The following is a 12,691-nucleotide window of genomic DNA, read 5'->3' on the forward strand; positions in this document are numbered from 1 at the left end:
AAAAAAAAAAAAAGAAATTATAATCTCACAGAGACAATGAGGACTAACAAGATGCAATGTGAAAGTACTTTGTAAAGTGTCGCGTAAGGTAGGTGAGATCTCAGAACCGACCACAGAGCCGTGAAGGAAAGGCACCTGCGAAAGTCGAGCGCAGCTCTTCAGCGCTCACCTGGCGGAGCAGATCTGCTGAATGACCTGTAGGGCTACAAATCAACTTAGAATCCAAATCATAAAGTAGACCAGACTAAGGCTTTCTGCAAGTGTCCTAGCCATAATTTTAGATTCTCTTTAGCCCTATAAACGGACACATTTCATATAATCACTGAAACAAAAACATACATGAAAACACAATATATATTTATTTCAAAAAGTTCTTAGCTCCAGGGTGCCTGGGTGGCTCAAGTCAGTTGAGCGGCTGACTCTTGGTATTGGCTCAGGTCAGGATCTCAGGGTTCTGGGATGGAGCCCCGCATAGGACTCTGCACTCAGTGGGGAGTCTGCTTGAGATTCTCTCCCTCTCTCTTTGCCCCTCCCCCTGCCCACACACGCTCTCTCTCCCCCAAACAAATAAATAAATCGTAAAAAAATAAACAGTTCTTAGCTCCCAATTTCTCTTCTCACAAACCTGTGGTCTCAAAGATCTCCAAAAAAACCCCAAGCTTTTCACTGTTGGTAATTATGTTTCCAAAGGTGCATATTATATTTATATTGAATTTAGTTTCCTAAGTTTTCCTCATTAAACACATAGAGGGGTAAGGGGTCTTGCTTCCCTAACAACTCATTGCCTTTAACTGCCATGGAATTAATTCTGGTCAAGAACCTCTTCTATTGACAGAAGTAAAGAAAGAATAAAGGATGCTTTCACTATTGGTTCTGTAGTTTTGGTCAACTGCGTCTTCTCCCTTTCGGAGGGCTCTGAGAGCCCAGGCAAGGGGGGAGGACATGAACTTGCAGTGGTGCTGACACGTTCTGAGAAGCCTGGAAATGGGCTCATGGAGGTGCACACCTGGGGTTTTGCCAGGGGGCAGAGTGAAAGGGCGATGAGTCACAGAGTTCGAGGACCCTGACAAGACAGTGGCTGAAGGGATGACCTTGGAAGTGATATTTGGAAAGAGAAGAAAGTAAAGATAAGGGGAGCCGATCAAGTAATGGATGTAGACGGAATAACCAAGGAAGAGATGTAGGAAGATACAAGGTTGTCGGGGAAAGGTCAGAGTTTGAATTTCAGACGTGGAGAAATATTCAAGGTAAAGGCAAGACCTACGGAAAAGGTGTAAGTAGGGGTAGGATGAAGACAATCAGGGTGGCAGCAGGATTTGGGGGAAAGTGGATAACTGTGAGCCAGCCACAATTTTCGGCAAATGGGGGTGGGAGGGGTAATGACAGTAATGAGGAGGGAGAGAGCGATCAGACCAGATGGCAGAACCACAGAGGAGTGTCCTGAAAGAGACAATGGTCTGAGAAGGGAACTGGGAAGTGGCACCGGGGCCGTGGACAGTGAGAGAAGCAGCAGTATTCTCCTAAGAGGCCTGCAGGAGGAGCGGGTGCCCAGAGTAAGCTGGGTCTCAGGCAGGAAGCAGATCAGGCTGTAGGAACGTTCCAGAGGGCACAGGGAGCCGCGGGAGGCTGCGTCACAATGATCACGTGCGCAGCAGTATGGGGATAGACGTGACCAAGGGGGAAATGACCAAACTCTCTCACTTTATTTGTATCCAAGTTATCTTCCATGGATTTTAAATGCTTCTTCAAATATTTTTATGAACAATACGGGGTACACTTAAAAAAACAAAACTACAAACTTTTAGACATTTCATGCCAGACATGAATCTGAAATCTTTTTTAAAAGGCTCACAACAAGGAAATAGGGAAACTCTCAACAATGGTTGATGAACACAATACTGATAAATTTCATCTTTGCTGTTATATTGCATTAATTATTCTTGGCTTGAAGGAACATAGAGAAGAAACAGAGTAAGTGCACAGCAACTAGAAACAAATATTGGCGTTGCTGAAAAAAAGCACAAAAAAGAAACAGAGTTCTCTGTCACACTCTCCGTCCACCTCCTTTAAAAATCACGAGTGGGGAGATGGGGTAACTGGGGGATGGGCATTAAGGAGGGCACATGATGGAATGAGCACTGGGTGTTATATGCAACTGATGAATCCCTGAACTCTACCTTTCAAACTAATAATACACTATATGTTAATTAGTTGAATTTAAATAAAATAAAATTTTAAAAATCACAAGTGAACAGAGTCAATGCCAGAAAGAGCACAGTGTGACTGATAACAGAAGACTGAGAAGATGTAGAGTGGGGTCTTTCCCTCCAAACTGGGTTGGTGCTGGACAGCTGGGTGAGGGTTAAGAAAATTGACACTTTCAGTAAACTATGGACCTCCTCCCTCAGAAGACCATATATAAGCTGACACATATAACATTTTGCTTACCATTTCAGGGGAGTTTAAAATCCACCGAAGACCATTCCTGGGTCAAGACTAAGAACAAGGGAAGCTTAGGAAAGTAGCCCAAAGAAGCCAATCAGAGGACTAGCTTCTGAGGAAAGAAGAGGTTTTGTTTGGAAAAATTCCAGAGGGAAAAAGTAGGGAGTTCACTGTTTCAGGGTGCAGAGAGATTTGAGGATAGTGGTGTCAAATGAGAAGTGAATGAATCCAGGGACCAGAAAAGGCAAAGAGCCTTCATTCCAAACACTTAGCTACAAGAGTAACAGACCATACTTGGAAATGTGGTACAAATAATAATCATTGCTGGGAAATCCAGGAGTGAGAGATTCATGCAGGGAAGAGGAGGCAATGAGTAAGAAAAAAATACCCAGAGTCTAGAGTCAGACAGACCTAGCGCCAGACCCTCACACCGCTTGTTTAGCTCACTCTTGAGGAGGTTGGTGTCTCTAGGCCTCACATGTAAAATGAAGATAACTCACGGGCTGGGGTGAAAACCAAGTTAGCCACACAAATAACATGCTTAGTATAGAGCCTAAGCAAATGGCAGCACTTCCTGTGTGCAGATTTGGAGAATGATTTTAACCCCACCACATTCTTACCGACAACGCCAACCGAGGAGATGGGCTGTGCTGTTGCTGTTTTCCAGGATGCTCCCGAGGGGGTTGACCACTTACTGGCATTCCTCTCCGCAAAGAAAACATATTGCAGGGCTCTAGCCTGCCCTGATTTCTGAAGGTACATGAACAACTCCTCCTCCTTCTTGATGCCCACTTCATAGGGATACTGGACGGCAGCCTGGACTGCACGGACACACGTCTCCTGAGAAAGGCACCCAGGATGCTGCTTCCGCATCTTCAGAAGGGCTTCACTGAAAATGCTGTCCATGTTGGACAAGCTCTGAATTGGCTTGTTGCAGAGTCTACGGGATTCTAAAGGCTGATCTGGAAGAAAGAAGAAAGAAAATCGGATCTTTGGAAATGTTACTTATACCAAGGGACTAGGAGTATGTAATAATAATAATAATAATAGACAACAACCTGCTCCAATTAAAAGCACAAAATTAAATACTATTCATCAAGATATTTTAACACGAGCATCAAAATATCTGATGCACCTTAGTCTGGTAAGATAGAATTTAACAGATTCGACGCAATTTTCAAGTTACCTCATGTAGGCATAAAAGTTTCCTTTTCCTTCTGTTCCAAAGCCAAGACAGTGTTATAATAGATTAAATATTAAACTCTCAGTGAGTTTAAGGAAAATATTTCTGAGTTAAGAATATTTTAGATTCAAAATAATCTCAACTCCATTCCTGATAGTAACAAACACTTAAAAAGACCTAGAACAGAAGGGAGTGTTATATTGGTACAAGGGGAGACATACGAATCAGTGGAAGATAATTGAGAGTTCAGAAATAAGTCCTGGCAATTAGAGCCAACTGATTTTCAGCACAGGTGCCAAAACAATTCAATGAAGGGAGAGTTTTTTCAATAAACAGTGCTGAAATAACTAGATAGCTATATGCAAAAAAAAAAAAAAATTAGATCCTTACCTAGAACCATATATAAAAATTAACTCAAAAAATTGGATCATAGGGCGCCTGGGTGGCTCAGTCGGTTAAGCGATTGCCTTCGGCTCAGGTCATAATCCCAGGGTCCTGGGATCAAGTCCCACATCGGGCTCCCTGCTCTGCGGGGAGCCCGCTTCTCCCTCTCCCACTCCGCCTGCTTGTGTTCCCTCTCTCGCTGTGTCTCTCTCTGTCAAATAAATAAATAAATAAAATCTTTAAAAAAAAATTGGATCATAAATCAAAATGGAAGAGCTAAAACTATAAAAATTTCTAGAAGAAAACATAAGGAAAATCTTTAGGACCTTGGGTTAAGCAAAGTATTCTTAGCATGATTCATGAACGAAAAAAAAAATCAATAAACTGGATGTCATCAAAACTTAAGACTTTGTACTTCAAAGGATACCATTAAGAAAATGAAACAATAAACCATAGACTGGGAGAAAATATTTGTATGGTAGGCAGAGTAATGCTGCATGCCCCCAATGTCTACTTCCTAATCCCTAGAAGCTATGAGTATATAACCTTACATTGCAAAGAGACTCTACAGATATGATTAATGGTAAAGAACTTGAGATGTGGAGATTATCCTTTCTTGTCTAGATGTTCCCAACCTAAGCATAAGAGTCCTTAAAAGAGGAGACCCTTTCCCAGCTATGCTGAAAGAGACATTGATAATGAGGAAGGGTCAGAGAGACACAACATGGGGAAGATTTGACCTGTTGGTGATGATATGGCTTAGACGATGGAGGAAGGGGGCCAAGAATCAAGGAATTCAGTGGCCTCTGGGCCATTCCCTTGACTTAGAACCAGCAAGAACATGAGGACCTTGGTCTTACAACACAAGATAGTGAATTGTGCCAACCACCTGAGTGAGCAGGAAACAGATTCTCCCCTAGAGCCTCCAAAAGGAGTATGGCTGCAGAAACCTGCATTTTAGATCAGTGAGACCCAAACAGCAGACTTCTGACCTATAGATCTGTAAGACAATAAATTTGTGTCATTTAAACTACTAAGCTTCCAGTAATTTGTTATCAAAGCAATAGAAAACCAATACAATTTGTAAATCAAATACCTAATGCAGTATTTGTATCCAGAGTATAGAAAGAATTCTTGTGACTCAGTAAAAAGAAGGCAAACCACTCAGTTTTTTAAATGGGCAAAAACTTAAGTGGCTATTTCACCAAAGAGGATATATGAATGGCTAATACATATGTGAAAAGGTGTTCAACAGCATTAGTCATTAAGGAAATGCAAATAAAAACCACAGTGATAAAAAAAAACCCATAGTGAATGTGGTGGGTTGTCTCTAAGTAATAGGGTGTCATTTCTGAGATTAAGGTACAAAAAGACTCTGGCTTCAGTCTTGTTCTCCCTCTCTTGCTCTCTCACTCGTTCATTCTGATGGAAGTCAGTTGCCACGTGTGAGCGGCGCTTTGGTGAAGCCCACGTGGCAAAGAACTGAAGGAGACATTCAGCCAACAGCCAGTGAGGGGCTAAGGCCCTCAGTGCAACAGACCACATGGAACTGAATCCTACTAACAACTACTTGAGTCAACTTGGAAGCAGATCCTCCCCCAGTCAAGCCTTGAGGTGGGAAGCCACAGATAATACCTTGAAGGCAATCTTATGTGGAATCCTAAACCAGAGAACCTAGTTCACCACGCCTATATTCCTGACACACAGAGACTGCCAGGTAATAAATGTTTGATTTTAAGCAGTTAAATTTTGGAGTAATTTGTTATGTAGCTAGAGGTAACTAAGACAGACCCACTAGAATGATTATTATTGAAAAACATCAATACCAGGTGTTGGTGATGATGTGGAGTAACTGGAATCCTCAGCCGTTGTTTGTGAAAATCTAAAACAGGACAGTACATCTACTTTGGAAAACAGTTTGGCAGTTCCTTAAAAGGATAAGCTTATTGTTCAACCCAGCAATTTCACTCCAAGGAATCTACCTAAGAGAAATGAAGACATATGTCCGCATACACCTTATTACAAATATCCGTAACAGTATTATTCATACCAGCTCATCAACTGATGAAGGGATGAAGAAAATGTGGTAGAGCTATGCAGAATACTGTTCAGCAATAAAAATACTATCCGCAAATTACTGATACATGCTGCAATTCAAATGAGCCTCAAAAACATTATGCAAACTGAAAAGAAGCCAGATCAAAAGATTACATATGATATGATGCCGTTCATGGTAAATGTCCAGAAAAGGCAAATCTGTAGAGACAGAAAGATCAGTGGTTGCCTAAGGCCGGGGGTGGAAGTGGGAGAAGTTGCAACAAAATATGAGGGAAATTTTGGGGGTGGTGACAAGTCCTAAAATTGACTCATGGTGATGGCTGTGCAACTCTATACAGTGAATTTACCTCATTAAAGCTATTTTTAAAAATGCCTAAAAATGAATTTATCAAGAAACATACAAGACCTTTAAGAAGATAACTATACCATTTTATTGAAGAATATATAAAGACTTTAATAAAGAGAGAGACTCCATGTTCCTGGATATAAACATTTCATAACATAAAAATATAAATATTTTCCATATATATTATATATGAATTTCTAGTCAAAACCCTTGTGGTTCTATATTTTTTAAAAAACTCAACAGGGGTGCCTCACTGGCCCAGTTGGTAGAGCGTGTGACTCTTGATCTCAGGGCTGTAAGCTTGAGCCCCACATCGGGCGTGGAACTTACTTAAAAAAATAATAATAATAAAAGTAAAAATAACTTAATGGAATTGAGTATAACTCAACAGAATGATGATTCTGAAGTTTGCATCACAGGATAAATGTGTATGAGAAGCATTATCAAATAAGATGTGATATTAAACTTTAAATCTGTTATGTCCTGGTATAATGTTATCAGTCATAATTTTAAGATGTATGTCATAGAAATAACCAAATTCTTTTGCCAGTTGCAATATAATAAACTCTCTTGTCAATTGCATTAAAATAAATGCATTATCAGATCTTCAAATAAAAAGAATAAATGTGTAACACATTATATTACCAAAACTGCTGTCTAAAACACTATGCCAGAAACTGTTTTTTTTTAAAGTGTTACCATCTCTTCAAGAATACACCATTACATCAAAAATGTACACTTCAGTTAATTAGACAGAAAACCTACCAGAGGTTATAAAGCAGTTTCAGTATAAAAAGGCATATGAACATGAACCTGTCTGGTACTGGTGTGTTACAAAGTGTGCAAGGGAGACTGAGTAAGGTTTGGATTTAATCATGTACACATGTAAATTTATCTTTGAGGCACTGCATAATCTCAAACTTTTTTTAACCTAGGAGGCAACAATACTTCCTAATGCCTGATAACTAAGTAGACTCGAAAATAATGGATTTTTATTTATTTATTTTTAAAGATTTTATTTATTTATTTGACAGAGAGAAAGAGGGAGAGAGAGAGCACAAGCAGGGGGAGCAGCAGGGAGAGGGAGAAGCAGATTCCCCGCCGAGCAGACAGCCAGATACGGGGCTCGATCCCAGGACCCTGGGATCATAACCTGAGCCGAAGGCAGATGTTTAACCGACTGAGCCACCCAGGCGTCCCCCAAAATAATGGATTTTTAAATTAATGCTTTCCCATATGATGTTGAGAACAGGAAAGGAGGGGAAGACAGTGGTTAGACATGTGGTCCCTGTGTGCCCTCCTATTGTTGGAAAGACATGAACTCTACCCAACAGGTTTCCAATGACTTGCTCAGTTATCCAATGTGTTAGCCCAATCCTCAATTTCCAGGAAGGCAAGTTCAGCAGAGAAGGATGGAGCCCCTTCCAGGGCCTACAGCTGATTTAATTTCCTGGTGGCCCCAAAGGGAGGCAAGAGGGGACAAGTATGTGGAGGACGAAGTGCATGAGGAAAGGGGACGGAGCCGCCAATGCTGTGGCATGAACAGGCAGCTGGGGCAGTCTGTGCCGGGAACAGGGCATATTTTAGAGCTGAATTTCTGTCCTTGTGACACTACCAGAATTCCCATCTGATTAGGACTGATCTCAACACCATAGTACACATCAAGAGTTATCCAAGGAATTTAAAAAGTTCAGATGCCCATGCCCCACTGGAGACCCAGCTAAGAATATTTAAGGGTGGGGCCTACACATGTGTATTTTTAAAACTTCAACACTTGATTTTGAGGTGTAGCTTCTGGAAAGTGCAAGAGCAGAGCATTAGGTCAGCCAGGATCTGGATCAAGGAGAGCTGCAGCTCCTGGCAAACTCTGCCCTGGACCAGACACTGAAAAGGGAAGAAAGAAAGAAAAAAACAAAAAACAGAGAGAAAAGAAAAAAGGAAAGCCTGCTTAATTGTGTGCAGTAATTATTGCTGATCAGCATAATGCTATTATCCTGGGGATACTCAGAATCTATCTGACTGCAGATGGGCATTCTGGGAACTACCTGTGGCGCCTGTCCAGACCAGTCTAGGGCCAAGCTGAGCACATCCACTGGAGAATTGTGGATCCAGGCGCAAATACAGATGCTTTTTCCCTGCTCAATTTCCTATCTCTTTCCTGCTGCAGCTATAAAGGATGCTATTACCTTACAAATTCGTTCTATTAGAACAAAATATATTCAGAATTTCCCCTTTGGGTCTACAGGTATGCTGTTTTCAACGTGTGTTTCTTATACACTTGGTTGTTTTAATGTCTTGGTGGTTTTAAATTCACTCAGCTGTACCTACAGAATAAGAGAGGCAGGTATGGGCAGGTCAGCACCAGCAAATGAGGTCAGCACCCAGGAAAATGAGGAGAAGAACTAATTAGTGATTCAAATATGCTTATAATTGAATTCTTTCCTTGACCCATTCACATTTTTTTTCTTAATTCTTTGAGGTATTGTAAGGCAGAAGAATACTCAAGTTTTGATTTAAAAAAAAAAATAAGTGAATCACCCTCCTAAAGGAAGAAAAGGAGGTGATTATTTTCCCTCTTTTCTTTCTGGTAAACTGACAGGAAGAGATTTTCTCTGCCTAGTTTAAAGAGAGGCATAACATGCAATTTACAGAAATGGTTACCTAAGGCATAAAGGATGGTTTCTTCTCCAGTTCTGATAAACAGTAAGTAAGCTGTGTTTGTCACAGAAGCTCTGCAAAGGACAGACAGGACAACTGTACTTTTTCAGTCTTGCAGGAGGTCACCCACAGAACTCTGGTATTACAAAAAAAGGCAGCTCAATTTAGACATGCGCTTAGGCCTTCTCTGTGAGGCAGGGTCACTCTGTTCTTGTGAAATGTGTATATAAAGGTTCACAGAGAGCAAAAATAAATTACAAAAAGCAAAAGATAAAATGGAGAGAAAGACGATGATACCATTAAGATTTGTTTAAAGTCACAAAATCAAAATGAACACACAGACCAAAGTCTGTAGGCAGAATTAGAATCACTAAAAATGGCTAACATGGTGTCATAATCATAACAGAACCAGGGTTTGTTACAGGGACAAAAACATCATTAGGTTCCTGAGTTGAAGCCCCCCAGCTGGATGTCTCCTGTGCCCATCTTTGAATAACAGCACATACTTTCAGCTTCATGCTAGAAACATGCACGCGGGAACGGGGAGTTCTTACTCAGTTTGGAAATAAGCAGGTTGCTGGCCAAATGCAAATGCAAATAAATAGCATTTTATGGGACCCTCTCCTCCCCAGTTGAGCCAAAGCAATCTGGTTTGACCAAGTAATTCTGAATTGCTCTGCTTAATCCATTGCACTGCAGTAGTCTGAGAAGCTTCATATAACAAGAGCACTAAGATGCATGATGCTAATTGACTTTCACAGTCAACTCTCCTCTCCAGGATGCATGTTAAATTGTAAGAGAAATTTGCAGCTACTTCCCAAATCATATATACATATATATATATATATATATATATTATGTGGAGCTTGAACTCACAACCCTGAAATCAAGACTTGAGCTAAGATCAAGAGTCAGATACTCAACCAAATGAACCACCCAGGTACCCCCAAGTCATATTTTTAGATATATGCTATCCTCCTATAATCCCCTTCTATCCATAACTGGTTCTAAACTGCTGATTGCAACATTGACCATTGGAAATTCCCTTCCTTCTCCCCTAAGGAACTAAGTAAGTTCCTTAATCTTTTCCCTGTTATTACATTTTATATATATATACATATATATATCTCCTTGTTATTATTATTATTGTTATTGTTTTTAAGTCAACATTTCAGCTGAAGAAGTTGATCAGGGGTTGGGGGTGAGGATGGGAGGGTGAGATGTAGGAATGGGGTGGGAATAGGCTTAATTAATGGCATATTTTTACAAATGGGAAAGGAGAACTCAATAATTTTACATGTATTTTAAAAATCAAAGTATAGGGGTACCTGAGTGGCTAAGTTGGTTAGGCAGCTGACTCTTGATTTCAGTTCAGGCCACGTTGGGCTCCGTGCTCAGCAGGGAGTCTGCTTGAGGATTCTCTCTCCCTCTCCCTTGCCCCTTCACCCACTCACACACACACACTCTCTCTAAAATAAATAAATAAATTCTTTCAAAAAAATTGAGGTATAATTCACATACCATAAAAGTCACCATTTTAAAGTTTACAATTCAGTGGTTTTTAGTATACTCACAAATACCCATTATAAAATATAAATATATATTTATAAAAGATTTTTGTGGAGCCTCTCCTTCAAGTCAATCCATCATTTTGTTCTGCCAAATAACCACATACTAATAGCTATATTTAAAAACAAAGACCAAAAAGAAGAAGAAGGAGGAGAAGGGGAGGAAAGTCTAGAACAAACAGAAAGGAAAAGAACAAGACCTTCAATGAAAGTGAAAGGCAAAATGAACAAGTCTCTCTACGCTATGCATTTTGTAAGATAATAAATGGCAAATGTACATATGATTCTATGAGATAGTCCTTTGTCAACCTGCACTATTTCTCTACCTTGTATCTCTGGCATTTACCGATTACAAAGCAGCACCAAGGAATCGTAGGATTCCAAATAGTGGAACTCATTTTAAAAGCAACAACAGGGGCACCTGGGTGGCTCAGTCAGTTAAGCATCCGACTCTTGATTTGGGCTCAGGTCATGGTGTCAGGGTCGTGAGATTGAGTGCCTCCTCAGGCTCTGTGCTGGGAGTGGAGCTTGTTTGAGATTCTCCCTCTGCCTCTGCCCTCCGCCCCCACCCCACCCCCCCGCCCCCGGCTCATGTATTCGCGCTCTCTCTCTCTCTCTCTAAAAAAAAAACCAAACAAATAAATAAAACCAAACAGGAAATTCCCAGAGTTTCCCAGGGGGATTCTAAGACTTAACCCCCAAAAGAGACACAGTGTGAGCTTGCATACACGGTGATGGGCAGAGAGAGAGGGAGAGAGAGAAGCAGACTCCCCGCTGAGCGCAGAGCCCTACTCCGGACTCTTGATCACACAACCCTGAGATCATGACCCGAGCTGAAATCAAGAGTCGGATGCTTAACTGACCGAGCCACCCAGGCACCCCAAGATAAACATTTTTTTAAAAAAAAAAATCAAGAGTCTTCTTTAACTACCGCCCAATACAAGCACTGACAAAAATTTTTTAGTTTATTTCCTTATGCAAATATGCATATGAAGACATATACATGCAACTGTGCATTTTCCTATCTGGTTGTTTTCTACAGTATTACATGTAAGCATTTTCCCAAGTTCTTCACTTTCTTTAAAAAATGGAAGTTTAAGGCGCCTGGGTGGCTCAGTTGGTTAAGCGACTGCCTTCGGCTCAGGTCATGATCCTGGAGTCCCGGGATCGAGTCCCGCATCAGGCTCCCTGCTCGGCCGGGAGTCTGCTTCTCCCTCTCCCGCTCCCCCCTCTTGTGCTCTCTCTCTCTCTCACTCTCTCTCTCAAATAAAAAAAATCTTTAAAAAAAAAAAATGGAAGTTTTAATGGCTGAATGGGGTTGCTTCATTGTGATCTACCACCTTTTATGTAACTAATCCCCTAAATTAGAGTTTTGAGTTGTCTCCAATATTTTACAATGATATCCATACTATGGAATACTATTAGGTAATAAAAAAGAATGAAATATTATTACATGAAACAACATGGATGAATTTCAAAGATACTATCCTAAGTGAAAGGAGTCAGACACAAAAGGCTACATGCTGTATTGTGATTCCAACTATATGAAATTCTGAAAAAGCAAAACTATATTAACAGAAAGTAGGTCAGTGATTATCTGTGGCCAAGGGGAAGGGAAGAGAATCTACAGGAAAGGGGCATGAAAATAACTTTTTTTTTTAGGGTAATAGAAATGTAGTGATTGTGACAGTAGTTAGACAACTATAAACAATTACAAAAATTCTTCAAACATGGGCGCCTGGGTGGCTCAGTTGGTTAAGCGACTGCCTTCGGCTCAGGTCATGATCCTGGAGTCCCTGGATCGAGTCCCGCATCGGGCTCCCTGCTCGGCGGGGAGCCTGCTTCTCCCTCTCCCACTCCCCCCTGCTTGTGTTCCCTCTCTCGCTGTGTCTTTCTCTGTCAAATAAATAAATAAATAAAATCTTTAAAAAAAAAAAAAATTCTTCAAACTCTACACTTGGAATGGGTGGATTTTACTGTGTGTAAATTATACCCCAATAAAACTGGAAGAAATGAAAACAGAAGCAAAGATTACTTATAAAATTTCTTGAA

General features: G+C 40.7%; 1 protein-coding gene across 2 annotated transcripts in view; it reads right to left on the minus strand.

Annotated features, from left to right (window-relative positions):
- Nucleotides 1-12,691, minus strand: part of EHHADH (enoyl-CoA hydratase and 3-hydroxyacyl CoA dehydrogenase) — a 48,528-nt gene that overhangs the window by 8,388 nt on the left and 27,449 nt on the right. For both annotated transcript variants that reach the window (XM_081830841.1, XM_081830838.1), the window contains one exon: nt 3,063-3,404. In XM_081830841.1, coding sequence (XP_081686967.1) covers nt 3,063-3,404 — 342 coding nt within the window. The remainder of the gene's footprint in view (nt 1-3,062; nt 3,405-12,691) is intronic.

Source organism: Leptonychotes weddellii, chromosome 1 (assembly GCF_054177405.1).
Source record: "Leptonychotes weddellii isolate Sample4059 chromosome 1, ASM5417740v2, whole genome shotgun sequence".
Lineage (NCBI taxonomy): Eukaryota > Metazoa > Chordata > Mammalia > Carnivora > Phocidae > Leptonychotes > Leptonychotes weddellii.